Consider the following 27,858-nt stretch of genomic DNA (forward strand, 5'->3'; position numbering starts at 1 on the left):
TGTTATGCACCAGTGGAACTTTGCTCTTGAATACTTTGGTGTATTATCTGTTGTTATCTTGGACTTCTCGGAAGGCTTTAACAGGGTCTGGCTCTACGCACTTCTAAACAAGTTACCCCTGGTATGACCTCCCAACAAATCACTCTAACTGCTGTAATAATCAATAACATCTTTTACTTATCATCAAACCCTGTTCCCCCTTTGTTGCTGATTCCACTCTACATTCGTCAACATCCTTCAAGATCGCATGCCCTCACTGTGTGTAACATTCAGTCATTTTGCAATATAATGCTTGAATAACTGTAATTTGAACTCCTCCATGCCCATCAATGATGCAATGAAAATTTCTTCTCAATTCTTCAAAGACACAGTAGGATAGATCTTCAAATTGCCCTATTTTTGATGGGAGTTTACACTCTGGCTCCTAGTAACACATCCTTCCCATTGAAGGTTTCTCTGAAGATAATCCATTTTTTGCATTCTGAAAGTTGTAATCTAGATTATTTTATTAACTGCAGGAGGTTCCTAAGAACCTGCAGCTGTAGTTTCACTTATGATAGATTGTCAGAGTTCTAATTCTGCAGCATTCTATATACAACATTATCAACATTACGGTTATGAAACTAGAAAGACTATTATCTAATGATAAAATATCAGAATTGAAGCCAATTACTGTTGTGGAAGGATCAGGGATGATCTGTACGTGGAGAAGACATATTGCAAGCACATGCACACCACTCCCAAAACTGACCCATTTCTTAGCATGTATAGAGTGTATGACAATATGTCCTTTGTGACAATAAATATGTTTTGTGTCACTGTAAGTAGGTACTATGGAACTCTATATTCTACGTGCTGCTCAATAAAACCATGGAAACTAAAAAGTAAGTTGAGTGAGATTTACTCATGTGGTTCAGTCTGGTGTGTATTAAAATCTTGAATTGTATTTCTTAAAGTTAGGTGCAGGTTGTCACTGGGAGCTGTAATCTAAACAGAATCTCAAATCTAGGCCCCTGCAACTTTCTCTAAATCTATCTCCCAGGCTATCCTCAGTAAACTTGTATTGGACTGTGACACTATATCAAACACACCACATGTCACTGAGATATGATCATCTGCTATTATCCCTTTATTAATAAATGCTGCTTGGAGAATTTAGCAGGGCTGTCAGACATAGTATTCATTACTTGTGATGTTAGGTGGCACACATAGGAATTAAAAGCATTGTGTTCTCTCCAGACAAGATTCTTCAGATAGTTGCAAATTGTTTTAGATTATAGTTGTCAAACAGCTGGTGAAATCCATACCTGCCATAATTCTGCCAGCTCTTTATGCCTATTTCTTTTAGGATTATTGGTAAATTATGCTATCACAAAGAGCGTATGGGGGATAATGAGATCCAGCAGAAGTTCTTTATATTTTCATCATTATTTATTTTGTTCCAGAATTTGAATATATACATTAAATATTATCATTTTCACTATACAGCAGATGATTTGCGGTTTTATAATGACATTAAACCATGTAATCCATGGTGTGTTTTTGTGCTGCTGAAATATAATTGTACTTAACCTGTCCCTTTAAAGCCAGTGCTCAGGCACCTCTATTTGGTGAAGTGGTCTAAATAGAAACATCTGAGGTCAGTTAGAGATTAATTATGTTGGTGAGTGCAGTTTGAAGATTGGCAGGTGCTTCTAAATTTCTGACTCCAGGTCAGAAGAAATCAGCATGAAATGACTCTTTGAAAGAGCTATCCGATTAGTCCCACTCCTGTGCTCTTTCCTCAGCCCTGCAAAGTTTTCTACTTCTGTTGTTTATCCAATTCCCTTTTGAAAGTTATTATTGAATCTGCTCCCACCACCCTTTCAGGCAGTGCATTCCAGATCATAACAACTCGCTGCATAAAAAAATGCTTCCTCGTGTCGCCTCTGGTTCTTTTGCCAATTACCTTAAATTTGTCTACTCTGGTTACCAACCCTTCTACATTGGAAACAGTTTCTCCTTATTTACTCTATCAAAACCCTTCACGATTTTGAACACTTCTATCAAATCTCCCCTAAACATTCTCTGCTCTAAGGAGAATAATCCCAGATTCTCTAGTCTCTCCACATATCTGAAGTTTTTCATCCCTGGTACCATTCTAGTAAATCTCCTCTGCACCCACTCTAAGGCCTTGACATCCTTCCTAAAGTGTGGTGCCCAGAATTGGACACAATACTCCAGCTGGGGCCTTACAAGTGTTTTATAAAGGTGAATCATAACTTCCTTGCTTTTGTACTCTATGCCTCTATTAATAAAGCCAAGGATTCTGTATGCCTTTTTAACAGCCTTCTCAACTAGTCCTGCCACCTTCAAAGACTTGTGTACGTACACCCCCAGGTCTCTCTGTTCCTGCACCCCCTTTAAAATTGTACCATTTAGTTTTTATTGCCTCACATCCTTCCTACCAAAATGAATCACTTCACACTTCTCTGTGTTAAATTTCATCTGCCATGTCTCTGCCCATTTCACCAGTCTGTCTATGTCCTCCTGAAGTCTGTTACTATCCTCCTCACAGTTTACGACATTTCCAAGTTTTGTGTCATCTGCAAACTTTGAAATTTTGCCCTGTATACTCAAGTCCATCATTAATATCAAAAAGAGCAGCAGTCCTAATACTGACCCTGGGGAACACCATTGCACTTCCCTCCAGTCTAAAAAACAACTGTTCATCACCTCTCTCTGCTTTCTGTCCCCTAGCCAATTTTGTATCCACACACAGCAACTGCTCCTTTAATCCCATGGGCTTCAATTTTGCTAATTTTGTTCAAGTCTATTGTGTGATACTTTATCAAATGTCCTTTGAAAGTCCATCTACACATCAACCACACTACCCTCATCAACCCTCTCCGTTACTTCATCAAAGAACTCAATCAAATTAGTCAAACACGATTTGCCTTCAACAAATCTGTGCTGGCTTTCATTTATTAACCTATATTTTTCCATGTACCAATTAATTTTTTCCCAGATTAACGTCTTTAAAAGTTTCCTCACCACTCGTTAGGCTGACTGGCCTGTAGTTGCTGGGTTTATCTCCCTCTCTCTCCTTTTTTGAACAGGAGTGTAACACTTGCAATCCTCTAGTCCTCTTGCACCATTCCCATACCTAAGGAGGATGGGAAGATTGTGGCCAGAGCCTCCACAATTTCCACCCTTACTTCCCCCAGCAAACTAGGATACATCTCATCCGGTCCGAGTGACTTTGCTACTTCGAGTGCTGCCAATCTTTTTTGTACCTCCTCTTTATTTAATACTTGTTAATACTTTTGACAATTTGATGTGCAATGCCTGAAGTGTGACCAGGAGATCTCTTATGCTGTTATATATGGTTTGGACAGCAGTTACACTTCGTAAGGGGGAGGCTGGAGTATGCTAAAGGGAGCATATGGTCAATGAAAGGATTTGGATAGTTTGTGATAGATGTGCTCAGAGGCAGTGATGCAAGTGTTTTTGTGATTGATTCCCAGAAAGTAAATAGTATCTGCCTTACCTACTGCAGATATGTACCTAAGGAAATAAAGTTGTTCCCTTCACATACCACAGTTACATGTAGTGGCCTGTAAATTGCATAAATAAATAACCCCATCAATATAGTTAATTAAATTTTTTTTACATCCAAATTACCTCAAATTTCAAAATTTATGCTTTACTTTGTTTTGATGCTATATAAAAACTAATTACACTCAAGTTTACCTTCTCACCTCTAATAATGGCTTCCTGGCCTTTATTGTTGTCAGGCCTTTTCCATCACTGGAATTGGCTTGAGGGCAGAATATGTAAATGGAAAGGCTTGGCATGGTCTGTGAATGTTGTCAACAATAAAATAAATGCTGGTTTGCTTTGCACCCTTCAGCTCCAAAATGTGATATTGTTCATCAGACTAAGAAGACAGGCAAGTCTGCAATCTGTAGTGCACACATTGCATTTACAATGATACGGGTGCATTCAGGGCGTTGTAATCAATCACCTGGTTGAACCTTTTCATTCGGGTGATAGAGTGATGGCTCTGGGAAGCCCAAGAACTTAACATTCAGCTTTCTCCAAGAGGAACAGACCCCTAACTGAAAATGTTACTATAACAACAACTTGCATCTATATAGCACCTTTAACATAGTACAATGTCCCAAGGTGCTTCACAGGAACATTACGAAACAAAATTTGACACCAAGCCACATAAGGAGACAGGTTTTAAGGAGCATCTTAAAAGGAGGAGAGATGGACAGTAAGAAAGGTTGAGGGATTGAATTCCAGAGCTTAGGGCCTATGCAGCTGAAGGCATAGCCGCCAACAGTGGAGCGATGAAAATCAGGGATGTGCAAGAGGCCAGAATTGGAGGAGTGCAGAGATCATGGAGGGTTGTAGGAGGTTACAGAGGTAGGGAGGGGCGAGGCTATGGAGGGAGTTGAAAACAAGGATACGAATTTTTAAATTGAGCCTTTGCTGTACCAGGAGCCAATGTAGGTCAGCGAGCATATGGATGATGGGTGGACAGGACTTGGTGCGAATAAGAATACAAGCAGCAGTTCCGGATGAGCTCAACTTTACAGAGGGTGCAAGGTGGGATGTCAGCCAGGAGAGCGTTGGAATAGTCAGGTCCGGAGGTAAGAAATGTGTGGATGAGGGTTTCAGCAGATGAGCTGAGGCAGGGACAGAGACGGGCGATGTTATGGAGGTGGAAGTAGGCGGTCTTGGTGATGAAGAGGATATGGGACGGAAGCTCAGCTCAGTTGTCACACCACAGCTACTCTCTACTCTCACCTATTTGGACGGAATACGAATCCCTTCCTTTGGTTTTAAAATGTGGCCTGTGTATGTTTCCAGTTCTGTACGTGTGAAGGGTTCTCCGCCCCTTTAACTCCCTGTCGCTGTTTGGGGCGGGGGTTGAGAAGCGGTGCGCCGTTACCCGGGGCAACGGGAGAGCGGCCGGGCCTCGGACCCCGGATCGGCGACGGGAGAGCGGCCGGGCCTCGGACCCCGGATCGGCGACGGGAGAGCGGCCGGGCCTCGGACTCTCCGTCAACCAGCACCGCACGGCCTGCAGCCGCCTGTCCTCATTTACACGGAGAGCGGAAGCGGAGCTGTGACCCGGACGGACTCCCGGGCCGCCTCTCGGGGACAGGCGGTTAAACCATCGGGAAAGGGACGGGGGCCCGAAAGGATCGCTAAAGGTGAGTTGTACTTTCGAAATGAGGGCAGCCTAAATTTAGATGCCGTGTAAAATATGGAGTGTTTGAAATGTTAGAGGAGCCGTTGACTGACTGTCAGAACAGCGGCTGTGAAACTGTCGGCAGAGCCCCAAGGGTCAATCAGTTAAAGTGCTTTAAAATGTGACCTATTTGGACACAGGTCTACCAACTCTGGTTGGACATATTCCTGGAGGGTTCATCATATGACATCCCGCCTGGTCATTAACAGCTCCCCCCCCCCCCCCCATCCCATCTCCAATATTTTTATAACTAATAAAGGAAAATGTTAGAAAATGAAAAATACACACAGCTCTTTTAATGCCCCTGTGATTTTTTTTCCCTCCTGGTTTGCTCACAGCAGTGTCTAGGAGATTAATCTTTAACTCTGGGAGACTCCAGGACAATCCTGGAGGGTCGGCAACCCTAATTGCATAACTGTCCTTCACAGAAAGTATATAAGTTTGCAATCTGTTTTCCTCTTGCTGCCTATATTACTCATTGCCAAGTTTCTCTGCTGCTGTAAGACAGGCTCAGTTTACTCCAAATCTTCCCAGTAATTAAACAAAAAAAACATCAGATCTCATTGCACCACACACTATCCCTGAGTTGATGGCCAACCACTTCCCCAGCCTTTACCAAGGTTGCTGTGAAATTACTACAAGTGAAAGAGCAGCATGGGTATCCTTCTGACGACCCCCATTCCTCCATGTGGGGAGGAGCATTCCCTCTGCCTCATCTCTGGCAAAGGCTACTGAACAACTGCCAATAACTCCCACTTTTTTTTTTAAAAAAGTGTTATGCTGCTGCAATGTCAATAACATTTTAAAACAGTGTAGCTCTATTAAAATTCTGTGGAACATAGGAACAAAAGAAGGCCATTCAGCCCCTCCAGCTTGTGGTGTCCAGCTATTCGTGTCTACTGGCTCCTTAGTCAATTGCTCATTTCTTTAGATGTTGGCAGACTATATTTCCCCTGAACAAAAAGCAAAATACTACAGATTCTGGAAATCTGAAACAAAAACAGAAAATGCTGGAGACACACAGCAGGTCAGGCAGAATCTGTCGAGAAAATATGAGTCACTTGATTATTCAGGTATAAAACCTTTCCACGGAACCAAAAGATATTACAGATAAATAGCATTTAATAAGGAACAGAACAAGAGAAAGGGGAGGGAGGAAGCACACGCACACACACAACACACGCGCACACATTTACCCTACCTGGCTGCATTTTTTTTCCATAAATTTACAATTCTAAGTGATGAGTCATAATAAGATAACCTAGAAAGAATTATTATTCCATTTTGTTTCAGTGAATAATATCTGTTAAATAAAATTGAGTATTTCCAGAATCAGCTTCTGGTGAGTACTGTGGTTGAGGTAAAAAGTTGCTTCAGTCCACATGATTTAAATCAAACCTTTATGTGAATCTTGCCATTAAATGTTTAGTCTGAAACTTGGGTCTTAAATTTAAACAAAGCCAATTACGTAGGTTTGAGGGGCGAGTTGGCTAAGGTAGATTAGGAAATTAGATTAAAAGATATGATGGTAAATAAGCAATGGCAAACATTTAAAGAAATAATTCATAATTCCCAATGAATATACATTGCCTTGAGGAATAAAAACTCCATGGGAAAAGTGATCCAATCATGGCTAACTAGAGAAGCTAAGGATAGTATAAGATTAAAGGAAGAGGCTTACAATGTTGCCAAAAAGAGTACGCCTGAGGATTGGGAAGGTTTTAGAAATTAGCAAAAGATGACCAAGGAATTGATAAAGAGGGAGAAAAGTGAATGAGAGTAAACTAGCACGAAATATAAAAACAGATTGTAAGAGCTTCTACAAGTATATAAAAAGGAAGAAATTAGTAAAAGTAAACATGGGTCCCTTAGAGGCAGAGGAGAAATTATAATGGGGAATAAGGAAATGGCAGAGACGTTAAACAAATATTTTTTATCTGTCTTCACAGTAGAAGACACAAAAAAATACCAGACATAGTGGGGAACTAAGGATCTAAAGAGAGTGAGGAGCTTAGAGTAATTAATATTAGTAAAGAAAAATTACAGGAGAAATTAATGGGACTAAAAGCCAAAAAATTCCCTGGACCTGATGACCTACATCCTGGGGTTTTAAAAGAGTTGGCTGCAGAGACAGTGGATGCATTGGTTTTGATCATCCAGAATTCCCTAGATTCTAGAACGGTTTCTGTGGATTGGAAGGTAGCAAATGTAACCCCGCTATTTAAGAAAGGAGGGAGAGAGAAAACAGAGAACTATAGGCCAGTTAGCCTGACATCGGTAATAGGGAAAATGCTAGAATTTATTATTAAGGACGTAGTAAGAGGGTACTTAGAAAATCATAATATGAATAGGCATGGTTTTTTGAAAGGGAAATCGCGTTTGACAAATCTATTAGAGTTTTTCGGGGGTATAACTAGCAGGGTAGATAAGGGGGATCCAGTGGATTTAGTATATTTGGAATTTCAAAAGGCATTCGATACGGTGCCACACAAGAGGTTGTTACACAAGTTTGGGGGTAATATATTAGCATGGATAGAGGATTGGTTAACGGACAGAAAACAGAGAGTAGGAATAAATGGGTCATTTTCAGGTTGGCAGGTTGTAACTAGTGGGGTGCCAGAAAGCTGTTCCAGTACAGCTACAACACTGGCATCTACCCGACAATGTGGAAAATTGCCCAGGTATGACCTGTCCACAAAAAGCAGGACAAATCCAATCCGGCCAATTACCACCCCACCAGTCTACTCTCAATCATCAGCAAAGTGATGGAAAGTGTCATCGACAGTGCTATCAAGCGGCACTTACTCACCAATAACCTGCTCACCGATGCTCAGTTTGGGTTCCGCCAGGACCACTCGGCTCCAGACCTCATTACAGCCTTGGTCCAAACATGGACAAAAGAGCTGAATTCCAGAGGTGAGGTGAGAGTGACTGCCCTTGACATCAAGGCAGCATTTGACCGAGTGTGGCACCAAGGAGCCCTAGTAAAATTGGGAATCGGGGGAAAACTCTCCAATGGCTGGAGTCGCACCTAGCACAAAGGAAGATGGTAGCGGTTGTTGGAGGCCAATCATCTCAGTCCCAGGACATTGCTGCAGGAGTTCCTCAGGGCAGTGTCCTAGGCCCAACCATCTTCAGCTGCTTCATCAATGACCTTCCCTCCATCATAAGGTCAGAAATGGGGATGTTCGCTGATGATTGCACAGTGTTCAGTTCCATTCGCAACCCCTCAGATAATGAAGCAGTCCGTGCCCACGTACAGCAAGACCTGGTCAACATCCAGGCTTGGGCTGATAAGTGGCAAGTAATATTAGCACCAGGCAATGACCATCTCCAACAAGAGAGAGTCTAATCACCTCCCCTTGACATTCAACGGCATTACCATCGCCGAATCTCCCACCATCAACATCCTGGGGGTCACCATTGACCAGAAACTTAACTGGACCAGCCATATAAATATTGTGGCTACATGAACAGGTCAGAGGCTGGGTATTCTGGGCGAGTGACTCACCTCCTGACTCCCCAAAGCCTTTCCACCATCTACAAGGCACAAGTCAGGAGTGTGATGGAATACTCTCCACTTGCCTGGATGAGTGCAGCGCCAACAACACTCAAGAAGCTCGACACCATCCAGGATAAAGCAGCCCGCTTGATTGGCACCCCATCCACCACCCTAAACATTCACTCCCTTCACCACCGGTGCGCTGTGGCTGCAGTGTGTACCATCCACAGGATGCACTGCAGCAACTCACCAAGGCTTCTTCAACAGCACCTCCCAAACCCGTGACCTCTACCACCTAGAAGGACAAGAGCAGCAGGCACATGGGAACAACACCACCTGCACGTTCCCCTCCAAGTCACATCCCATCCCGACTTTGAAATATATCGCCGTTCCTTCATCGTCACTGGGTCAAAATCCTGGAACTCCCTTCCTAACAGCACTGTTAGAGAACCTTCATCACACGGACTGCAGCAGTTCAAGAAGGCGGCTCACCACCACCTTCTCCAGGGCAATTAGGGATGGGCAATAAATGCTGGCCTCGCCAGCGACGCCCACATCCCATGAACGAATTTTTAAAAATCAGTGCTTGGGCCTCAGCTGTTTACAATATATATCAATGACTTAGATGAGGGGACCGAGTGTAATGTATCCAAATTTGCTAACTATACAAGGCTAGGTGGAAAAGTAAGTTGTAAGGAGGATGCAAAGAGGCTGCAAAGGGATATATACAGGTTAAGTGAGTGGGCGATATAGTGGCAGATGGAATATAATGTGGGGAAATCTGAAATTATCCACTTTGGTAGGAAGATTAGAAAAGCAAAATATTTTTTAAAAGATGAGAGACTAAAAAATATTGGGAGTCAGGGGGATTTGGGTGTCCTTGGACACGAATCACAGAAAGTTAACATGCAGGTCCAGCAAGGAATTAGGAAGACAAATGGTATGTTGGCCTTTATTATAAGGGGGTTGGAATATAAGAGTAAGGAGTTCTTGCTGCAATTATATAGGGCTCTGGTGAGACCACACCTGGAGTACTGTGTGCCGTTTTGGTTTCCTTACCTAAGGATGGATATTCTTGCCTTAGAGGGGGTGCAACGAAGGTTCACTAGATTGATTCCTGGGTTGAGAGGGTTGTCCTATGAGGAGAGATTGAGTAGAATGGGCCTATATTCTCTTTAGTTTAGAAGAATGAGAGGTGATCTCATTGAAATGTATAAAATTCTTAGGGGGCTTGACAGGGTAGGTGCTGAGAGGTTGTTTCTCCTGGCTGGAGAGTCTAGAACTGGGGTCATAGTCTCAAGATAAGTGGTCCGCCATTTAGGACCGAGATGAGGAAGAATTTCTTCACTTAGAGGATTGTGAATCTTTGGAATTCTCTACCCGAGAAGGCTTTGGATGCTCAGCCGTTCAGTATATTCAAAACTGAGATCGATAGATTTTTGGACACTAAGGGAATCAAGGGATATGGAGATAGGGCGGGAAAGTGGAATTGAGGTAGAAGATCAGCTGTGATCTTATTGAATGGCGGAGCAGGCTTGAAGGGCCGTATAGCCTACTCATGCTCCTATTTCTTATCTAATGTTTACCGCATTGGATGCTGCCTGTTTCTTTCTATTGTCATTTGCATTTTTCTGTTTCAGGTTTATTTTGCATTTATAACACAGCAAGAGATTGGAAGAATGCTCACAGTACGAACAAGTTTACTATGCTTGTCACAAGTGTTAAAAGCAAACGTGGTGCAAGGGAGAGCCATTCCAGTCTGTTTGGTGCACAGGACCACTCACAAATTAGCTTCCATCCAGGAAATCTCCAAACTTAGCAAGAAGAAGCTAACCAATATTATTTTTCCATTCAAAGACTTGGAAAGGTACTTGGCCAAGAATGTGAATAAAATGAACTTTCAAATGTTTGCCCCGAGTTTTGAAGATATTGGCAATGCAGAACGATTCTTCACGCCTTCGATTAAGCACTGTATAGATTATTTCACCTCTGCTGTCAGGATTGGTCACGCACCAGCAACAGCTCAACCAGAGGTTAGTGCTACTTTTCTCCATAGATAACAAGAAATCATAAATGAGCTAACAGAATTCTTTACCCCAAAAAGCTGTGGCGGCTGAGGCATTGAATATATTCGAGGCTGAGTTAGACAAATTTTTGATCAGCAAGGGAGTCAAAGGATATGGTGAAAGGGCGGGAAAGTGGAGTTGAGGTAAAAATTAGATCAGCCACGATCTAATTAAATGGCGGAGTAAGTTCGAGGGGCCGAATGGCCTACTCCTGCTCCTATCTCTTATGGTCTATAGTCACTTAGTAACAAATGAGTAATTGTTTTTCCGAATAATTTAAAACACCAGTTATGTATGGTCAATAGGTATAGAGATCGATAAATCTAAATATCCTAAACAATCCTGTGATATCTGAGGACTATGTGGACTGGTGTGTGTGTGGCAAATGCCTGTCTGTGCAGATAGCTAACGGTTTTTTCTTCAGAAGGTTTACACAGAATTGTGGCTGGAATCAATCACTAATATTAATTACTAGTGAGTATCACTTGAAACGTATACACTACAAAAATTAAGTCAGTGATCATTAGTAATAACAATTTTCATTTATATAGTGCATTTTAACACAGTGAAACACCCTGAGGGGGAAATTGGACATCAAGCAAGAATTGGGAGGGGAGCTAGGGAAGGTGACTCAAGGCATGGTCTAAGTGGTGGGTTTGGAGGTGGCTTCTGAAGGGCGGGGAGGGTGGGGGGTTACAGTGAGGCAGGGTAGTTTAGGAACAGAATTCCAAAGTGCAGGGTTTTGATCCTGGAGGTTCTGCAACCAAATGGTGATGCAGAGGGAAGGGGGATATGTGTAGTCAGGAGTGGAGGGTGTGAGCTGCAGCATAAGGTTGGAGGAAGTTGAGCTGGTAGGATTAATGAACACCATGGGGAATTTGTAAAGGAGGACGAGGATTTGAAATCATTGAGTTGGGTGACAGGAAACCAGTGGAGGTTGCCAGGTGACGGGTGAGTGGGACTTAGTATTGGGAGGGTAGGCTGCGACTAGCAGAGTTCAGCATGAGATGCAGCAAGGAGAGCTTTGGAGATGTTGAGCGTGGGTTTGACAAAGGCGTGGATGAGGGTTTCAGCAGTAGTGGGGTGGGCACGGAGAGAAGAGATCATTCAGCAGTAGGGGAGCGCAATTCAGAGCATGATAAGAACCAACACTAATGGATCAGAGCTAGCTCAATGTAAGGTGAAAAGTCCCAGTGGAAGAGCAGAAAACTACGCCAGTAGAAGCAAGCCGGTTGCTGGAATAGAGGCAGTCCAGCAGAGAATACAGTCTCAGTAGAAAGCAGCGTCAAAGATGGAGGTTACAATAAAGCCCCAGGTGCCAGCAGAGAAATGGAATTTTCCCCAGGAGAAAGCAGATTGCTTTCCCCAGGAGAAAGCAGATCATGGACCCAATGCAGCTGCAGAGTAAAGCTGAGAAGCCAGCAGTGTACGGAAGTACAGCCTTATAGCTCAGCAGATTGTGGAATCTATCCTCGAGCTTGCAACCTCTGCTTCATTTTATCCCACTTTTTCCCAACTTTTCACTAACTTTTCTGCATACTTATTGGCTTCACACAAAAAGGATAATCCTGTGATCCCACGCTTCCTGCTGTATTGTAACCCAGTCTCCCACCTGTGCTGCCTGTGAGTGTGGCTCCCGCTGGAAATGTAGGTTCATGGACTCACCCCTTAAATCTCCCCACTTCTTGTATCATGTTTCTGTTGGTGGTTGAATTAGTGCCAACTGTACCAACTTTAAGAATAGTTTTATGCTATGGATTGATGTTGACTGGGCATTAGATTAATTTTGGCTAAAACCCTTATGGTGATGATCATAGTGTGGAGATGTTGATCACAAGTTCCAAGCCTCTGCACTACCCTGTGCCATCTCAAATTTCTGATATTTTTGACATGAACAAAGTTTTTTTTTCCTTCCAGGTGTGTTTTATAGGCAGAAGTAATGTGGGAAAGTCTTCATTGATAAAATCCTTGTTTTCCCTGGTTCCTGGTATTGAAGTTCGAGTTTCAAAAAATCCTGTGAGTATCTGTGGATTATGGACTTTGAACATTGCACACTTATTTTACATCAGATGGTCAAAGAAGGGTGTTAACTGTATAAATGCCATACTTTACTGACACCATCTGTGAGGAACTCATGGATTTCTTGACTCCAAAATTAGGCTATAATCCCAGTACTTCAGCCACATCCTCCTCCTCCTCTCCCATCACTTCCCCGATTCCCATACCACTTCTGTGAATCTTAATCCGATCCCACAATAGTCTCTACCTTTTCTCCCGTCTTCTTCTACCCACCACCCCCCACCCTCGTACTCCAAAAGACTCACCTCCTGCTAACATGATGTCCTCCCAACCTACTTTTCTTTGCCCAGTACTGTGACGTTGTAGATGGCTCCATTTCCACAGGCATTGTTCACCACCCTTCAGTACTGCTGTCATCACTCCTCTTCAAAAAGTACATTCTCAAGCCATCTTTCCTCTCCAACAAACACCCTGGGGGTAATTTTAACCCCCAAGAACAGGTGGACTGAGGGTGGGTGGGTAGTAAAAATTGCTGAATTCTTCAGTGGGACCGCATCCCGGCTCCAATGCGCCCACTTCTGGGTTTAACCCAGGCGTGTTTGGATGCGTGCGCGCAACAGAAACCCCGAAGTCCCGTCCCCACTTAAAGCTGATGGGCCAATACTTAAAGGGGCAATGTGCCTTATTGCGATACTTGAGGCACTTCATTTTTTGTGTATTAGAAATGTCAAACAAATTTATCCTTACCTGTCCGGGTTTCCCATCGCTTCTGATTCACTTTAGGTGGAAGCAGGCGAGAAGGGCCTGATCCATGAGGTGAGTACCTTTATTGCACTGCTTGTGAGCCCAGAGGAGCAGGAGTGCTTCAACCAGGCCCAATCAGCTCACGTGGCCAACAGGACACTCCATCCCCTGATGGTAGACCCCCCTCACTGATGGTGGACCCCCCCCCCCACCCGCCCGATGGTGGACACCACATCCTGACACCGCCTCCCTCCCCCCCCCCCCCCCCCCCGCAGATGTTGGACACCCCCCAACCCCCCCCCCCCCCCCCCTCAATGTTGGACATCCCCGATAGTGCCCCCCCCGCCATGTCCAAACCACCCGATGGCTGAGCACCACACTGCACCATCACCCCCCCACCCCGGATGGCCGAGACCCCTTCATACCTCCAACTCCTCCAGACTTCCGATCTTCTGACGACGCCCTCCGAACCTTCCGGCCCGTGATGTCCTCCACCGGCCCACGATCTCTCCTTCCCTCCTCTCCGATTCCTGCCCGACAGCCAGCCAGCCTGTTAATCAAGCCGGCTCCGAGCGCGAAACCTGGAAGTAAAATTTATTGCCCTTATTAAGGTCGCGATCGCAGATTGCGATCCGCCTACTTTGCTTCCGGGTTTCCCATCCGATTATCTTCCCCTCCACTCCTTACCTGCATCCATGTAAAAATCATGCCCCCTGCCTCTAATCCCGCTTCTTCTCTAAAGTCCTTGTTTACATAGATGTCTCCCAGCTCTTACTCACCTCTCCCAACATTCCCTGCTTGAATTTTTTCTGGCTGGATCCTGTCCTTCCGACAGCACCAAGACTCCCCTGGTCAAAGTTATCAACAGCATTACTTGTGACTGTGACCACATTGACCTGTTCAAATATAGTCAGCAAATCTGCTGCATTGACTTCTGCTCCCAAGCCTGCATGGTCACCTCCAGTGTGCTCCAGAGTTTTGTCCTTGTTCCCCTCCTATTCCTTATCTGCATGCTACCCATCAGCAACATTATTTGAAAGCACAGGGTCAGCTTCCTTATATATGCAGACAAAACACAGCTTGGCCTCCCTGTCACCATTCTCTACGCCACAAATGTTTTGAGTCGTTCTTTATATTTGTATTTCCTCATAACCAGGCAGCATCCGAGTGATGGCTGAGTTTCATTAAGGCTATTGTCTAGAGCAATGCATGCAGAAATATTCATTGCAATTGTCCTTAAAACAATACATGTGTGTGCATGTATACATACATGCCTGTATATGTGCATGCATGTAAACATGCATGTTTACAATGTACGTGTGTGTGTATGTACATGTGTACATATGCACATCTTTGTAATTTTTTTGTTTTGAGGGAAAGAGTCTCTCCAAGGTATTTATATTTTCTCCTCATTCTAGTGATCTCTGCTAGGGTCATTCTGAATTCAGTATCTTCCCACTTCTCTCTGGGGACAGTGCCTAACCCCTGTTTGGTGCCTTCCCAGCCAAAAGCAGCACTTTTTAGATTGACAATTTGCTGGAGTGTGGATGGAACCTGCTTCCTATCACTCTCTGACACCATGCATTTATATGGAGCCTTTCATAACCTCAGGATGTCCCAAAATGCTTTATAGCCAATTAGGTACTTTTGAAGTGGTAGCCAATTTGTGCACAGCAAGGTCCCACAAACAGCAATGAGATAATGACTAGATAATCTGTTTTAGTGATGTTGTTTAAGGGATAAATATTGACCAGGACACCAGGGAGAACTCCTCAGCTCTTCTTTGAATAGTGCCATGGGATTATTTACGTCCACCCGAGAGGGCAGATGGTTTAACGTCTCATTCAAAAGAATGAGACGTTAAACTCACTCAGTACTGCCCTGAAGTAGCAGCTGAGATTATGTGCTTAAGTCGCTGGAGTCGGACTTGAACTCATGGCCTTCGTGATTCAGAGACGAGAGTGCTACCAACTGAGCCACGGCTAATTAGTTCAATGTGCTGCACCACCACGTGTACCAAAAGGTAGTTTTTTTCCTGACAAATTTTGTTTGTTTAGTGGTGATCCATACAGTCGTTTAACGGGTTCTATAAGTCATTTCCAGTTTTAATGACTTTCTTTCATTTTCACTGGTTCCTATGACATATACTTCCAAACACCTTGTGATCAATTATCCAAAGTCCAAATTAATCTGAGAGTTAATTTGGTGTAAAAGTTTTTGATGTATGATTTCCCACTGTTTCTGGGAGCTGGAAGTGAGTTTTGTTTTTGCTAGTCAGTAGAATACCACAGTATGTTTGTAGAATAATGTTTAATATCATGTTTCCCAGGTAGCTGATTCTAGACTAAGTTTGTAAATTGTAAGGAAAATTCTCAGTGAGCTCCAAGTAATGTATCACTGCAGTAATGGGGCTTTCATTGATTCACGAGTGAACCTCTCTTTATGTTATTTTATTTTAGGGACATACGAAGAAGATGAATTTCTTTAAAGTAGGTAAGGCTTTTACCATAGTGGACATGCCTGGTTATGGATACAGAGCACCTTCTGATTTTGTGGAAATGGTAGAGATCTATCTCCAAACGAGACAGAAGTAAGTGCTTTCTTTTCCTCTAAATTTTGTATAATTGTTAAATATTTCACTAATTGTAAACTGTGAGCTGTGTTCCAAGTAAATGTGCAGATGTGCCCTTGTTATTGTATGTTCCTCAGGATTCTTCTACTTTGTACATCTTAATCAGATGTGTTTATGGTGCCCAAATGTTATACCGATTCCTTTAATTCTTGATATTTTTTCAGAGCTTTTATGAAATATTAATTCTAGTAACTTTTTCTGGGCAGGTAAGAGAAGTTTCCATGTAAAATAATGAAATCAATTATCAGGAGTAAATTTGAGGATCATTGGTACAATAATCTAGTTAACTGTAGTTAGTATGGACTCAGAAAGGGAAGATCCTGCTTGAACTGACTGCCTTAATTTCTTTGAGAAGGTGACAACCCAAGTGGACTGAGGTAAGCCCTATGAAGTACATTGACTTCCAAAAGGCTTTTCATAAAGTTCCACTTGAAAGGCTATTAACTAAATTCAAAGCTGTGCAGATTCAGGGTAAACCCTGGGAAGTAAGGAAAGAAATAACTTGCATTTATAGAATGCATTTCATGTTCATTGAAGCACTTTAAAAGTGTAGTCACTGTTGTAATGGAGGGAAATGTAGCAGCCAATTTGTGCTCAGAAAGGTCCCACAAACAGCACTGAGATAAATGACCAGATAATCTGTTTTAGTGATGTCGTTTGAGGGGTAAATATTTGCAAGCACACTGGGAGAACTCTACTGCTCTTCTTTGAATAGTGCCATAGGTCAAACTGAAAGAGCAGATTTTTGTCCAGTAAGACAGGCAGAAGCATAGCAATTTTAGTGACAGTGTTTTAAACCTTTGTATGCAAAATCATGCTCTCATTGTCTGAAGATCCATGATTTAACATCTTATCCAAAAGAGAATACCTCCCTCAGTACTGCACTGGTGCCAGTATGGATTACGTGCTCAAGTCCTGGTGTGGAGCTTGAACCCACAAACTTCTGACTGGCGAGAGGGTGGGAAGTACCTCGTTTTTTTTCACACAAAGAGTGATCAACATGTGGAATAAACGTCCAGATAGAGTGGTGGAGGCAAAAATCCTGGAATCATTTAAGAAAGAATTAGATGCTACAATAGAGAGATGGTAGGATCTCTCTGGGTATATGAATTAAGTTGGGCTGAATGTCCTGCCTCGTTTTGTATTCTTGTGAGTTTTACTCTGCATCCAGCTGTCATGTGGAAGCGCTTGCTGCTGACATCCTGATGACAAAAGTGGAAAAACTGTTCCATTACCCAGCACTGGTATCTCTCCCCTTAATAAGTACCTTTTAAACAAAAAATTGTTAAGATGTGAAAAATGGAATACATAATTTCTTTCTTCCATAGCTTAAAGAGAACATTTTTGCTGTTGGATGGTTCAATAGGAATCCAAGAAGCAGACCAAATAGCAATTGAGATGTGTGAGGAGTTCGGCATTCCATATGTTGTAAGTAATACATTCCAGTTGTCTAATTTTTTTGAGTGTTTTTCCCACCCCTCTCTCTTTGAATTTTCTCCACATAGCATTCCCTTACTGCAAGGACATGCAGCTGGTCTGTTCCCAGACCTCTGCCAATGCTGTACTTGAAATGGCTGTTAGTTGAGTACAAGAGCTGCAGGTTGACTATTCCTCTGCAATTTGACCCACTGGGAAACTTCTTCCATTTCTGTACCCAGATTCTTGATCCCCTCCACCATTTGGCCTGTCTGGTGATGAGCTGTAAATGTTATTCAGTTGGGTGTCACATTGAGTTAGCAAACTGTCCTTTCACCTTTGGAACCCAGGCTCAAATCCAATCCAGACTGATGCTCTCTCCAGTGGCTGACCATTCCTTGCGAGAAGTGGGTGAGATAGAGATTCACTGTGCAGGTTTGGTGAGATGCCATTAGTGTTAAACTCAGTTTAACATGTAATTTAATCCTATGTATCCACATGGCTGTGTTTGAGACAGTGGATCCACACATTACATGTATTCATACAGCTGGCCATCCTGCCCCAGCACTGGACATGAACAGTACACCCAATGTGTGCTGCACCTGCTCAGGTCCAGGAGCACTGGTATGTCTCAGGCCATTAACATGGTCCAAGGGCATGCCATATGCACGCTTGCCCCGAGGGGAGTTCCAGGCACAAGCCCAATGCCAGCTTTTTTGGGGTGCCCCTGCCTTTTGGCATGCCATGGGCATTACATGGCCATTATTCCAGGAAACAGAATCGAGAGACTGAGAATTCCTCTCCCCCACTCAATTAAACCACAGTGATGGGCCTGCACCGATTGTAGCTGCAGGCAAGGCTCTGCCCCTCGAGGAAGCCCTGGAAATCCATCGGCAACAAAGGGTTGAGACCTGATGTAATGGGTCTCTATCCAGTTTTTTGCAGCTGGGAAATGAGTGTTCCCCAAACGCAAAAGTCAGAAAAATCAAACTCTACCTCTTTGGTTATTGCAAGGTGTAATAAAATCCTTAATTTAAAGCTCTCATTGATCCGAAATGTATTTTAAGCTATAAAAATACCCATTGGATCACGAGCAGAAAATATGTCGTTTTTAAATTAGAATAATGCTGAAAATGGCTTAATCCCAATGCATTATTAATTCCTTATCAGATGCTAACTATAAATAAATGTGATTCCTAGTTCGGCCCTTTTAGAGGTTCTGACTCTGCCAGCGAGTGCTTATGCAGTGGCACCACACCTATGTATAGGGCAAGATTTAAAATCAATAATACTAATCCTAACTCTGAATTACTGTTAATCTTGAGTCTCTGGTTGGGAAAATAACGTTGACATGCATAGTCTGCTGAAACCAAATAGTTTCTAGATATTTAAGCTCAATTTAATTTTGAATCACTGTCCTAATGCTTCACACATGCTTCTATAATTGTATATGAAATATATAAACAAATCCAAGTTAATGAATTGCAAAAAAAACTAATTAAAATGAGTAAAATTTAAGTACAGTTTCACAAACAATGCTGTATAATTCAATTAAGAGCTCCATTGTAACTATTAAGGGCCTTTGAAGATACTAACTTAAACAGCCCTATGTGGCACTATATGACAGTATTTGTTGATGCAGTCTGAACATGTAACACCAGCTGTCAATACGCTTTATGATTTTGACAGCAAGCAATGTAAAAATGCAGATTTGTTTTTACTTGTGCTATAAAATTGCAGACTTGTTTTGCAAGGAGTCATTAAAATTGACAAATTGGCAGGCTGGCAACTTAACAAAAAATCCTTTTGCAAATCATGCGAAATAATAATGATAGAGCTGGTAAAATGACATCCTTGGAGTAATGAGTAATTGCTTCCCTCTATTATGTTCACTACAGCTTGTATTAACGAAGATTGACAGACCTCAGCAGGGCAACCTGCTGAAGAACATTCTAGGAGTACAAGAAGTGATAGAAAAACAAACTTTGGGGTGTTTTCCTCAGCTCTTCCTTGTAAGGTATGTTAACAATGCAATTGTTTGTTTTCAAACTCCGACAGTTGCTAAGATCTTTGGAGGGAGGAAAATGTGGATACAGAAATAAACAATCACGGTTGCCCTGTGCTCCTTTTCCTTTTCTGCAAATGATCCTTCGGTTGGAGGAGGGGGGGCACATGTTATCCAGAATTTACAGCACAGAAACAGGCCATTCCGCCCAACAGGTCTATGCCAGTGTTTATGCTCCACACGAGCCTCCTCCAACCTTACTTCATCTCACCCTATCAACATATCCTTCTGCTCCTTTCTCCCTCATGTACTTATCCAGCTTCCCTTTAAATGCATGTTGAATGAATAACCCAATATCAACTTCTCTATTGTTATCAATTACGTTGCTTGGTTAGCAACTAGCAGAAAGTGTGATTGACGTCAGACAAGTCAGATGATTTCTCCCGCCCCCTTTTAGGACAAGCCCGAAACACACAGGGGCCAATTTTCAGATGGCGGAGTGGGTGCTTTGGGGACGGGGGGGGGGGGTCTTGTAAAATGGCAGAAATCCGGAGCAGGTTCGGAGCCCGGCTCCAACCCGCTGACTTCCGGGTTCTCCAGTGATGCATTCGGGTGCGCGCGCCTCCCGAATGCGGGACTCCCACCGGCAATTAAAGCTGGCGGGATGATGATTTACATAGTTAGTCAGATAGTTGAGGTACTTGAGAGACCTCATTGAGTGGACATTTTGGCAGGGGTGCAATTTTGAAGGATCCTCAGCGTGTTTCCCGTGCTGTGGGAAACACTCCCTGTTGGAGCAGACATGTTTCAGCCAGCAGCCAGTGGGAGATGCAAATGATTATTTGACAGGTGGGGAGAAAACGTCATTTATTGCAGCAGGGCACTCTGTCACTTCAGACAAAGGTTTGGCTGCAAGATCTTTGTCTTTTCACTCAAAATTCTTAATTTACACCCAAAATTCTGCTGTGCAAACACATTTACTTACTTTGCGAACCCCCTCAAACTCTCACCGTCAGGATGGGGGGAGGGCGCCATGGCTGCATTCATCACTTCACCCGAGGACAAGCAACATCACCAGCCTCGCCAGGCACGCTGTCCACCTCCGCCACGTGGAGCTCCACAAAACAGTGCTGCGCCACAGGCACCTGCACAAGAGCACGGAGGGCAACAACAAAGAGAGTGACGTCGCAGGAGGCACTACCCTCGCCAAAGGGCTACAGACCGAGGTTCAGCTTCATGGACCTCTCTGAGGAGCAGTGCATACGGAGGCTCAGAGTCAGTCGCCAGGTAGTTGCATACATCTGCAGCCTTCTTCATGCCGAGCTGCTCCCAGCTGGCCCAAGCAGCATCTCCTTACCTGTCGCTGTCAAAGTCACCATTGCCCTCAACTTCTTTGCCTCCGGATTGTTCCAGGTGCCACCGGGGACATCGCCGGGGTCTCTCAGTCGTCTGCACTCAAGTGCATAAGGCAGGTCACCGATGGCTTGTTTCGCAGGGCCTCGCACTACGTCAACTTCCCCATGGACGACCTCAGCCAGACCGAGAGGGCAGTGGGATTCCACGCTGTGGCTGATTTCCCACAGTTGCAGAGTGTAATCGATTGCATCCATATAGCAATAGGAGCACCTCTACACGAGCAAGGACTGTTCATCAACAGGAAGGGGTATCACTCCATGAACACTCAGCTCATCTGTGACCACCGCAAGAAAATCCTTCACGTGTGCGCCAGATATCCTGGCAGCTGCCACAATTCCTTCATCCTCCGGGAGTCCAACATCCCGCCCCTCTTCCACGCACCGAACACCACAAGGGCTGGCTCCTCGGGGACAAGGGATATACCCCCTGCACACGTGGCTCATGACACCTCTGAAGAACCCCATCACTGAGCAACAACGTCAATATAACGACATCCACATCGCCACCAGGTCTACAATTGAGCATGCCATAGGGCTGCTCAAGATGCGCTTCAGGTGATTTGATCTTCTGGGGGAGCGCTCCAATACGCACCAGACAAAGTGGTTCGCACTATAGTCCTGCACAACACGGCACAACAGAGAGGGGTGCGACTTGAGAAGGCCCCGTCCACATTGATGAGGCGGAGGAGGAGGAGGAGCAACCCATGGGCAGAACAGCGGCTCACCTGGCTGCTCATGAGGTCAGGGTGTCACTGACATGTGAACGGTTCTCCTTATATCAGACAGTGTGAAGAGTCCAGTCCTCATTACCTGGACAGAGCAGCACCCACACCAGCAACCGCCCCCCCCCCGCACAAAACAGTCCTGAAACTACACATACACCCACTGTAGAGTGACCCAATGGGTGGCATCAAGTGTGGGCGTTCATGGTGAACCTCATGAAAGGGCCTTATTACAGAAGCCAGTCTAAAATGGCCAAGTCGTGGCAGTAGTGGTGACAATAATAATATTTAATGTGCGATTAACAAAAAGCAAATATAAATAAAAAACATGACCAACTGTCAAACACCCTTGTGCATCCCCTTTGTGCTTACAAAACCTTCCCTTTCGCTTCCGACTACTTCTACGTGGTGCATCCCCTGTGGTTGCAGCAGAGGTAGTGACAGGTTGCTCTTGTTCATGCCCTTACCGATTAGATGCTTTGGGCCTACACCCGCTCGGTTTCGGTGCCCGTGAGGGCCCCTCCAAAGACTGCTCCACCTGCACCTGTGCAGGGGCAGACTCGGCCACCTTGGTAGGAGGCGGCACTGGGGTACTGGTTGAGAGGGGGACAACGGGTGAGACGTGGGGGCGCTTTGAGTGGTGTCCCCACTTCCATGTCCCCTTTCACCATCTTCCCTGCCCTGGGCCAGGCCCACACTACTCCTACCACTTTGCTGGATGACATGTGTGAAGCCTTGTAAGGCCAGTGCCAGAGTATCTGCCTGCCTGTTTAAGGAGGCAGAATGTTGTTCACCCTGAGTCTGAAGGGCCGTTGTCAGGGCCTGAATGGACTCATTTGTGAGCCGTGCTTGAAGCTCCGTGGAGGCTAGCCTTCCCTCCATCGCGGACATTCCTGCACTTACCTGCGACACTATCTCAGAGATGCCCTCACGTCTCTGTGACAGTATCTCAGAGATGCCCTCCCTTACCTGTGCCACCATTCCACTCATGCAGGAGTTGGACTCCTCCATCCTCTGCGCGATTGTGGAGAGTGCACGTGGCACCTGTTCCAGCACCTCGTAAATGTGCTGCTGCCCCTCGATCATTCTCCTTTTAAAGGATGGCCTCCAGGGTTCAGCATCTGTGTCCAGCTGAGCAGAGCCTGGAGAAGAGTGCTCCCACCGACATGGACTCTCCACAGCTGCCCCTGCCACCAGTGTCTGTTCGTGCTCACATGTGCGTGGTGACTCACCATGTGCGACCCCAACTAAGTGAGGACGGGGACCCACCGAGGTGTGTGTATCTGCACTGGTGCATGGCTCGCTCAGATGTGACAGTGCCTCTGAGGAATCACCCTCCGCCATCACAGTGGTCGCTGAAGGCCCTGTAAGAGAACAGAAGGCAATATTAAGCATGATGACAGATGATGAGGTACTGAAGATGGCAAGGCATGTTAACATCAATTGATTTAGTGTGTGCTGAATGTTAAAGTTCTGTCACCAGATGTTTGTTGGGGTGCCGGCCTTGGCGTCCCCGATGGACAGACACTCGAGGGTGCGGCTCAGTTCCAACGCCTCCTGCTGTGAGGACGACGAGATGTTGCAGCCCCCCTCCAGTCCTCGCCCTCTCCCATGCACTCTAGGCTCTCTTCTCTTATAAGGGGAGAAAGTAGAGAGGCATGAGTGAGTGATGGTGACTTGGCCAACCGATGAATGCATTGGTTTGGTGCGGCTGACCGTGAAAGAGATGCATCAGAGGGTGAGTATGAGACAGAGCCATGACATTGTATGAGGATTGGGTTGAGTGGTAGCGGTGGGATGTGAACTGGGGAGGTGAGGAAGTGGTGAGTAAGTGCAGGTAAGTTGAGGATGAGCTTTGAGTGGGTGTGAGGAGTGATAAAGTAGTGTTGGCAGTGCAGAATGAGTTGGGGGGTGGGGGCGGTGATGTGGAAGACGGAGTGTAGGAGAATGAGTAAGTGTACTCACTTTGGCTTACCTAGTTAGGTCATTGAAGCGTTTCCTGCAGTGGATCCAGGTGCGGAGATGTTGCTGCTGCTGGTGACCTCCTCTGCCACCTCAAGCCAGGCCTTCTTGGTGGCAGAGGCAGGCCACTTCCTCCCGCCTGTCGGGTAAAATACATCCCTCCTCCTCACCCCAGACAGTGGGACCTGGAGTGAGGCATCAGTGAATCTGGGAGCAGCCTTTCCCCTGGGCTGCTCCATTGTGTAATTTTGGGTGTTTGCTCCAGGAGCAGCCATTGGAAGACTGCCCCTTTAAATAGAGCTCCTCCAGCTGACAGCCTGTGATGTGGGTGTGCAGTCCGCCCGCTGTGCAGGTTTCCGATGGAAAACCCAGAAGCCACATTAAGTGGCTCGAATTTACCTGCAATCGCGTGGGGAACAGACGGATTTCACTGGGCGGGTTACCCACGCGCCCAATCGCGCCCCCCCCCCCCCCGCACCCCCCGCCGTTTCCATCCCACCTCCCCGGTAATATCGGGGCCATAATCTCTCCCTTCATGGTAGATTGAAATATCAGCTACCATTGGGATCTGCAGCTGTAACTACAGCCGTGTGGAATGATTTTATTGCTGTATTGCTTGCTTGAATATAATGTATGTTTTTCTCTTTGTTTTCTGTAAAACAGACCACATTGATTATAGAATTTATCAATTATTTTGAGAAACTCCAGTTTTTCAGAACATTCATCAGAACTTAGCTTATATCTTGTAGAATAGAGAATTTTTCCTTTACTTCCTTTTTCTTTTTTTCACTAATTTTCTCCCCTTCTCTCCTGCTGTCCCAAGTGGACATTCTTTCAGTGTGAGCCTAGACTATAGACTCTGTCTATTCAGTCACGAGGGAGGGAGCAAGCAATGCTGCCTAATCATCTCCTTACTCGATGTTCACACATGCATAGTTCCAATGGGGTGTCCCAAACCCAGGGGTCAGCTGTAAAATCCCAGCTACCTCAATAATTCAGAACAGGGATTGAACATGGGACCTCCCTGGTCTGTATCAGAAATGTTTTAATAATGTGCGAAATACATGATCTACATATTTTGACACACTGAAACCAATTTAGATCAGTTGGACAGAGGCCACTTGGACTGCTTAATTTAGTGAGTCTGAGCTTTGAACTGATCGCCTCCATGGATCGCAGTTTGTTCTATTATACTTCCTGTAAAATTCAGTATATCAGTTGCAATGGTGTAACAGCTGCTTCAATATTGTTACAACATCTGGTCAAAGATGTGTATACAGCACTCTGTAGTTTATAAATTATGAGAACCAGCATGAAGGTGTGAAATATTGAATTTACAGACTGTTTCATTACATTCACTGGCGGTTGGGGAGAAAATACATCATTTGGCTTAAAAGAAAAGAAAGTTCGGCATACATTTAATATACTCATACATGTAAAGAAACTTCTCAGTTTCCCTAGAATCTGAAAATTAGAAAACCGTGAAACATTTCTCTTCTGACATGCATTCAAAAGGAATACAGTCTTTATTTTATTCATATGGCGATTTGATCCCAAACCTACCTTTTAAAAAGATTGTGGTGCTACTCTCCTACATGTGCTATAAAAGGATACCAAATTCTTTAGAGATACAAACTTCTTTGCCTTGGTTATTGCATTTTATCTGCACTGGAGCAAACATTGGATAATGGCTAAAAAAGATAATAAGGGGGTGGATGTTCTTAAGACAGCTTCACCTTACTTGTTGGGAACACTGTTGCTCTGCTAAAATCTAAATCCATCCAGTGATGATAGCTTATGCTTAGCTCATCTGCTACTGAGGGAAGGAAGGTTTAAAATGAAAAAATACACATTTTTAAATAATAAATGTGAGAAATATTCCTTAGTGGCAAATAGAAATTGAAATCCTGTGGACATTAAAGTCTAGGCATTAAATCCCATTTGCAATTAAAAGATTTAAAACAAATGTAAGGATTCTATCTTTAGTCATTTTGAAACTCCTTTTCTGCCAGTAGTGGAATATCTGCTGCTACTAGGACAAAGCCATTTTAACCTGCATAAACATAAAATGACAACAAATGTCAGGGTCAAAGCCTAGCATGAGGTGGATGGGTTGAATGCCCCTGTTAACAATTTCTATTTTAACCATTGGGGTGTGTGTGTTCTGTACTCTCTTCCTGTGGGAAATTACCTAGCCACTGTTCAGTTCCTCCCCATGATGGAGTGGCTACGATTGGGAGATTGGCATGTGGAGAAAATTGTCCACTGGCTCATTGGTGCATTAGTATATTGGTTTGTCACTATGCAATCCATGTGTGGCTGTTGTTAACTTCAGTTTTATTTTATGTAAAGAGCCCTAAAATCAAACTTCAGACCAAAAAATTCAGAACTTGTATGGTGCAGAATTCTCTTGCAGGTTGCAAAATTTCAGGAAGTATTACCATTTTAAAAAATAATATTGGTGTTATTTGTTCCTACAGTTCTTTGAATTATTCTGGGATTCATCTGCTGAGATGCTTCATAGCTCACGTAACTGGGAATCTTCAGATTAATGAGGATAACTCCATTTCTTGTTCTTCATGATCAGTGGGAAATTCTGCAAGGATATGAAAATTAACTTCAGAACAGCACCATGAGTGTACAGTGTCAAATGCTGACTTGATTGTACTGACCTGCTGGATAGAGACTACATGCAAATTAAGTTTGACCTAATTTTGATTGTGTGCTCATGGGAAATATTATAGAATCTATCATCATTAAATATCTGAACAGATTGTATATCTTAGTAACATCAGTTGGTATTGGCCTTAAATTGACTTACAGCATTGTAATTCTTAGAACCCCCCATTGTAATTATTGGGACTCCATTGTGGCATATTTTTATAAAATACTTGAGGAGCACTGAAACTGCTGAGACGTTGAAAGCTTTTTTACCAGCAAATTACCTTTTAATGTGTATCAAGTATATACACAAAGAGAAAGAAGTTTGTTTCCAGTGAGGGGTTGTTCTTTAGAGCATTTGTAATGCACTCAAATGTGAAGCAATTATCAAACAAGGCTATTCAGATGCTAGATACCATCAAACATCTTTGTAAGTAGAAACCTCTTTTTTATGGTCATAATGACCTTTTGACAATGACATTATCTTTTAGAATTATCCCGGTTTGCATCTCTCATGGGCACAGACAAGGATAATCTGCAAGTGACAGTAGCAACCTCAGCCTATTTACAGGAATTGCTCGTCAAACTTGAAAAATTTGCATCAGCTACCTTTTGAGCTTTCTGTTTTCCTCAACTGACTAGGCAAGCGTTCACTCAAAATGTCCAGGTACCTTATATTTTACTCCCCTATTTTTGTTTTTCACAGGAATTGGTAAGAACATTATACACCTTTATATAGATCAAGGCTAGTATGTTTTGCGATGTTCTCTGTAACTGCATTTGTTTTCTTCCACCTTTATCACGTTAAGCTTTGGAATGAAAATCCTCGTCATCATAAGGACTTCTGTAATATTGCCAGTCTCCGCCCCACCTCAGCCCTTTTGTCACTGAGGCCCTCGTACATGCTGTGTCACATCCAAGCTCGATTTCACCAGTACTCTTCTGGCTAGCCTCCCATCCTCCTTCTTCCATAGACTTTAGCTCATCCAAAACTCTGCTGCACGTATCCTATCCCACACCAAGTCCTGTTTGCTAATCAGCCCCGACCTTGCTAACCTACATCAGCTTCTGGTCCTGTAATGCCTCAGATTTAAAATTCTCATCGTTGTGTTTCAATCTCTCCTTGGTCTCTCCACTCCCTATTTCTGTACTCTCCTCCACCTGCGTCCCACTCTGTGGTATTATCTCACTAAGTTCCTCCACCTCCCTCTCCTCAAAGAACCTCCTTAAAACTTCTTTGACTAAGCTTTCGATCACCGTTCCTAACCTCTCTCTGACTTGGTATCTGTTTTCCTCATGCTTCTGTGAAGTGCCTTGTTATTACTACCTGGCAGAATAGCACCTTTGTTCATCAGTCATCCTAATTTTCTGCCCAGTCATCTGAACTATGCTTTCTGGACTGTGGTTTCCTTGATTGTTGTCTCTGCTGAGTCCTATATAAATCACAAGTGAGTTCACATTTGGAATAA

The 27,858-nt window shown here is 44.0% G+C and overlaps 1 protein-coding gene across 1 annotated transcript; it reads left to right on the forward strand.

Annotated features, from left to right (window-relative positions):
- The first annotated feature begins 4,782 nt into the window (after positions 1 to 4,782).
- gtpbp8 (GTP binding protein 8) lies at positions 4,783 to 27,858 on the forward strand. Its single transcript, XM_067992728.1, has 7 exons — positions 4,783 to 5,207; positions 10,388 to 10,780; positions 12,731 to 12,829; positions 16,036 to 16,166; positions 17,537 to 17,636; positions 19,523 to 19,641; positions 26,209 to 27,858. The coding sequence occupies exons 2-7, from the start codon at positions 10,427 to 10,429 to the stop codon at positions 26,309 to 26,311; spliced, it is 906 nt and encodes a 301-aa protein (XP_067848829.1). The 5' UTR covers positions 4,783 to 5,207; positions 10,388 to 10,426; the 3' UTR covers positions 26,312 to 27,858.

This window comes from Heptranchias perlo, chromosome 11 (genome assembly GCF_035084215.1).
Source record: "Heptranchias perlo isolate sHepPer1 chromosome 11, sHepPer1.hap1, whole genome shotgun sequence".
Taxonomy (NCBI): Eukaryota; Metazoa; Chordata; class Chondrichthyes; order Hexanchiformes; family Hexanchidae; genus Heptranchias; species Heptranchias perlo.